The 6000-nt window shown below is 38.1% G+C and overlaps 1 protein-coding gene across 1 annotated transcript in view; it reads right to left on the reverse strand.

The window, feature by feature from the left end:
- LOC110018619 (probable mannan synthase 4) overlaps positions 1–5380 on the reverse strand; it is a 31870-nt gene extending 26490 nt beyond the window's left edge. The window contains exons 1-2 of the mRNA XM_020715981.1: positions 4837–5380; positions 4658–4756 (exon numbers count right to left, since the gene is read on the reverse strand). Coding sequence (XP_020571640.1) covers positions 4658–4756; positions 4837–5274 — 537 coding nt within the window. The 5' untranslated portion in view covers positions 5275–5380. The remainder of the gene's footprint in view (positions 1–4657; positions 4757–4836) is intronic.
- Between the last annotated feature and the right edge of the window lie 620 nt (positions 5381–6000).

Below are 6000 nucleotides of genomic sequence, written 5' to 3' on the forward strand. Positions count from 1 at the left end.
ACGAGTCAAAGATTGAATGCAAACCAACGCATACATGAGTATCTTGTAGCCTCTTCCTCTTTCATCATGTTTATGGGCCTAAGTTTGCTGTAGAGAATTAGGGTTAAAATTGTGTTAAAGGAAGCCTCCAGATTAAGAAACATTACTTCATTTCGCCATTATTCTAACAAATGAGTGCAGAAACCACATCATTAAACTTGGCGTCGGGACACTATATCCTTAGTGTCGCGGCTCTGTCCTCTTGGTTAACCTCACGTCGCAGCGTAACAACGCAATGCTCTCTGTTGGTTAGCCTCGCAACGCTATCTTCATAGTGCAGTGGCACTATACCTTACGTGTTGGCCAGGAGCCGCAGTGTTGCATCCTTAGAGCCTTGTTTAAGCCATTACACTCGTGAACTCGCAGTCAATCCACCATGCTTGCCACAGTGCAACTAGTTCGTTTGCCTTTTAGTAATGTTTGGCTACGTCGAGCGCATTCCTACAACCCATGTGGGTCAAGGGCTTAGGGGTTCTTCCATGGTCGTTTATCTTGCTCCTAACGTAGCACTGCAGTCTCCACCCTTGACTAACTCGGTCAGATATTTAGTAGATTCATCATTTGTCGACTAAGCCGCTATAAATTTTCTTCACATCTGACCCGATAAGCATTTATGACATGTACGTGTGTCCCTCCATTAATTAGGAAAAATACAAAAATGTATGCATTTGTTTTAGTGTGTTAGCACCAATTTCACTGTGTGTGGAGATGGTGTCTTGTGCTGCAACACTGCCCATAAAGCCACAACACCTCCCCTTTTGTTTCAAAATAAAACGATTGACATCAAAATATCGTGTAAGCAGTTATGTGATGTTGTCCTTTTAATATGTGTGTTTGCATGTAATATTTGTGCATGTAAAATCAATTAGGACTGTTTGGTGGGGTGGCATTGCTTATTCCTATAGTGGTTTTGCTTCCCCAGTCACACTCATTATTATGTTTGCTAGTATCGTGTGCTTGCCTTTTTTATATATGTATGCGTGTGCTACATGCCATAGCATGTCGGACCTTCGTGCGCCTGTTCGTGTTCTAGTGTTGAACTCATACAACACTTGATTTACATTATGCACATTTGTATGCATTGTGTGACTTGCCTCTTCTAGGTAACTCTACATATCATTTCATATAGGTCTAGGTTATGAGTTGGCATGATTAATAGCGGGATTGTATTAAACCCTAAAGTTGACCTATGGTGATAATATAAAAATGAACATTATACGCAAGCTTGTCTATACGGACAATGTGAATTGATCAATTATTACCAAATCTTGTAAGATCATTACAAGAACATAGATAAGCTAACATTTGTCATTTGCATGACAAGTATTTGTTCGTTTGGATATTTAGGATAGGGCCAGACATGGTGATCCTATCAAGGTCTTACAGTTATGCCCTAGCCACACTACACCTCACATTAGATGATATGATTTGGCAGTAGCTTATAAATGCTTGTTTAATTTAAGGTAAGGGTGTAGTAAACTTTGTTTAAGCGTAGCCATCATTTTTTATTAGTTTGTGATCTACCTATTTCATTTTTTTTCTTTTGCCTTGTTTTGTGTTTTTACTTGGTGTGATGTGTGCACACTAGTATATATAGAGTAGTTCTACTATAAAAAGCCATGTCCAAATGTGGAGCATTAAAATTTAAAAGTGATAAAAATGCCTTTTCAGCATGTATTGATTACTTAACTCTCATCCTGTTGGACATGATTCATTATACAATTGCATGTTATGCATCATGCTAATAATCTATTTTGTAGAAAAACCAAGTTATATTTTTTAAAATTTTTCGATATACTTGTAGAGCCTAGGTTGAGTTTACAAAAATAAGGTACGAGCACAAGTCTCGGAAAAGTATTGCTTGAGATCGTGTGGAGAGAACCAAGAAATATATGCTTGTGCATCATATCAGTGCATCATATCATAATAATAGATTTTTTTTTTTTGTATAGGCATAGAATCAAACATATATATACATCGCTTGACCATAATTTTTATTTTTTTGAGATATGTTATCAACCAAGCAGCATCCGATCTTTATTTATTATTTTATTATGGTGTGTTTACTTTTTTCGTGGTGTGCTACATTTTTGCTTTTAATATAGTTTATGATGTGTGGGCTCACGTTTGCATGTATGCTCCTAGGATAAAATCCTTCTTTTCAAAAATCATAAATTTAAAAGATTTATCCTAATAAAATATAGATTTAAAATTGACCAATTTTCTGTATAAAAAAGATTTACTTTCTTGCATGGCTCTTTGTAACATGTTTAAAATGAAATTGCATTGCATTGTTATCACCCAAGTTATACCTAATAGAGCCTCTATTATTAGGGGTTTAGATAACTTTGCATCATAAGCATATCCAACGAAGAAGTATCATTGCTTCTCCTACCTGACTAACCTCGCAATATTTATTCGCTTAGATAGTCATCAACTACACATAGGGTGTTAGAAATTTTCCCGACCCATAAGGAATTATAAGTCTTTTGTGGGGTGGTTTGCCTTTTTGAGCTAAGAAATTTATTCTCTCCACACTATCGACTTTCTTGTCATACTCCAGGCAGGTATAAGCCTTATTCTCAGTTTTTTCATTCTAATAGAGTCATAGTATCTTAGACTTTTCATTTCTTTGACTTTAGGTCCGTCGAACTACCTTGACCGATGCAACATATGAGTTGTTGACAAAAAGTTCCCCAATCATATACTTCAACCAACTCCACAATCAATTATGTTGACAAAAAGTTCCCCAATCATATACTTCAACCAACTCCACAATCAATCAGATTTAGGCTCTTAAAAGCCTAAGATATTGGATGCATGAAGTCCTGACTAGGTTATTTCTACGTGTCTAAGAATTACTTACCTACCCTTTGATATACCCATGGGCCCTTGTCAAATCCCCTTGACTTATTTTGTGGTCATTTTGTAAGCCATCTTTTATGAAGGAGTGACTACTTATTGTGTTATAGTGATTCACCCTCTATTTAGCAAATTAGTATAACCTCGACTTCAGGAGATTTCATTTATTAGAATGACAAAAAATCCTGCTTAATATTATATTATTATGTTGTATTTATATTATTATGTTGTATTAATGCAAGCATAATACTTTTTATTAAGAGCCTTCTTGGGTATCCCCAAGGGTATAATTGACTACGGAAATACGTTGCCGTGACATTTCTTTGAACCTATAATAGAATAAATTTAATTTTGTTCAAGTTCTAATATGGAAGTCACAATAGGGTTTTTCTCGTATCTCTGTTCAGGTCAAGCATAGTCTGATTTACTTCAGATCATTGCACTTCAACTTATTTTACGTTGATTGTCTTATGGGACGCCTTCATATCCATCTTTTTGCCTCTTAAAAATTGCTCAATTTAATTCATGCATTTTCTTGCTTCGTTTCTATACCAGAATAAATACTGTTTGAGAAGGGGATATAAGGAAAACACCAAAAGGGCGCAGCAATGTGATTGGAGCTTGATGCAGATGGTTGGAATGTAAGAGGTAAATATGGAGACAGATTTGCGGTGAATTTATTATTATTATTATTATTTGCTCAAAGACACGGGATGTGGTTGTAAAGATGAAAACAAAGGTTAAATTCGAACGAAGAAGAAGCATCCAGCCTCAATGTGGTCAACAAAAGCACCATTTTATAAAAACCAAAACAATTATAGAAAAAGCAGAAAAAATAATGCATTAAAAGGTTAGCTAGGCAATTTGTAGCCTGCCTTAAGCTTCAGGTAGCAAGGGAGGAAGACCTGAGGTAATTGTAGAGCAAGAGGGTTCATTGTCTTCAACATTGTTGTTTGATGCCATGAAAAGAGTAATTTATAGCAAACAAGAACCTAAAGACACTAATAAACTAAAATAACAATCTGACAGACTTCACTACCTAATATTCATGAAAACACCCATATACATTCATTCTTCAGTCATGAAGTTTGAAGTCAAATAATCACTACCGTTGCATAACTTTCATGATGCCAAATGTTTTCCATCAATGCTTACACTCACTATATGAGACAAACTTTCGGACTCAATGTACAGATAACCGCAGTCAATTCTGAAATATCCTGAGTAATAAGCTGCAACTACTATAAAAGAAAAAACAAGAGTTAATTTCAGTCTAAAAATGGGCGGAAGTAGAACAAGTCAGTTAGGGTTAGCGAAATAACATCACAAATAGAAAGGTCTATCCAATTATACCAGTTCATACTCGACATGGATGGTGAAATGGATCCCCTTTACCAAATCAGCTCATGAATCGATTCATTACGAAAATACTCGACTGCGCAGTCCGCTAACCACCAAAAGCAGGTTGATTACCTTGAAGAATGTGCCAAGCTCACGAGTCCATCCAATGTTCGAAAAGGTCCCCGACATTCGACATGTTGAACCCACGGTGAACCAGAACAAAAATACAAAACCTACCTACAGCAACCGACGTTTTGCCACGTGGAAGAAATCCAACGGGTTATTGCTACCAACCTAACAAAGCCCACAAACGCCGACTCTTTTTCCACAGCATTCCCAATTATCAATGGAATTCCATTCTACAACAGACCCTACTCTGCATTTTTCACGGAATTTGAAGAGTGTAAATTCTCACCTTGATCTCCGGATCGGTTGAATCATCTAGCACCTGAACGATAAGCCGATCCGATGGCCACGAGAGCCCGCACGTCGCCCCAATTGAGAGCTTATACACCTGCTCCCCATTTCGCCAAACCAAATCAATCTCCATCGCGTAAACGATCAAGAGATGGGGAGTTGGGGGAAGGGAAATACCTCTTTCTCATTATACATAGGTATTTGAACAAGAACCATGGGGTAGTCAGAGCTACCGGTCTCCAAATCGCCGCTTATCGCCTCCCATTTGTACCGTTTCTCTGGCTTCAAGCGAAACAGCTTGACTGCGAGGCTCACGAATGACATGAAAACCACTTCCGCAAGCAGCATCACCGAGAGCACTAGACTCAACGCCACAGCAGCCCTCATCGCCGGTGCTATAACCGCCTTACGAAAAGCAACCCACACCGCACGATACCGGCTCGGAAGCATCCTATCCGCCGACACGACCATCGACTGCACTCCCCGAGAAATCGATACGGCGAGGAAAAGAACCCCATTAGCCGCCGGCGATTCACGGCCGCTGTCTCCAGCGGGGGCGGCGGCGGCGGAGACGAGGAGCACGAGGAATGCAGGTCCCAATGTCCTCCCCTCCATCTCCCAGGAAGCTTTCTGTTTCTCTAGGCGCTCTACGTTCTGGATCGAATCGGTTGGCCGTCCGGCCCCGTGTGGTATAAAAGGCGTGGGAATCGACGGGTTCCTCTCTGCTCTGAAAAAATTTACACGCACCGAAAGCGAACCCTGGAGACCACCCAGCCACTACCACGTGATGGCGGCTGATAGTAATATTGGGGAAAATGTGGAGTTTTTTTTTTTACTATTTTAAAGCAAAATTTTGACATGCAACTCAAAATTGATCGCTTCAATTATAATTTAAAAAATTTTATTTAAGTAATTATATATTATAATACAATAATGATTTTAAATTTCCTTTGCACTAAATTCGATATTTTCACTTACTTTTTTTTTTGGTATTTTTTTAATTATAGTTATTTGTATGGATAAATTTAAAATTTAAATTTCATTTTTTAATTCATTAAAATAATCAGAAGTCATGTACAATTAGTATCATACTTCAATAATAAAAATTTAAATAAAATTGGTATGTGCTAGTGAATTTGCGGCGGTAGAGTATTGAATTATCGTTTTAGCGTTGCGCGAGGATTCAACACACACTCAGATGAAAAAGGATCAAGCTGTGATAACACCAGAAGTTTTTACGTGGAAAACCCGTAAAGAGGAAAAACCACGAGGTCTGACCCAGTTGTAAAAATCCACTATAAGTTGATGATTACAAGTGTCTCTTGTCCCACAGGCGGGAAA

This window comes from Phalaenopsis equestris, unplaced genomic scaffold, assembly GCF_001263595.1.
Source record: "Phalaenopsis equestris unplaced genomic scaffold, ASM126359v1 Scaffold000027, whole genome shotgun sequence".
NCBI lineage: Eukaryota > Viridiplantae > Streptophyta > Magnoliopsida > Asparagales > Orchidaceae > Phalaenopsis > Phalaenopsis equestris.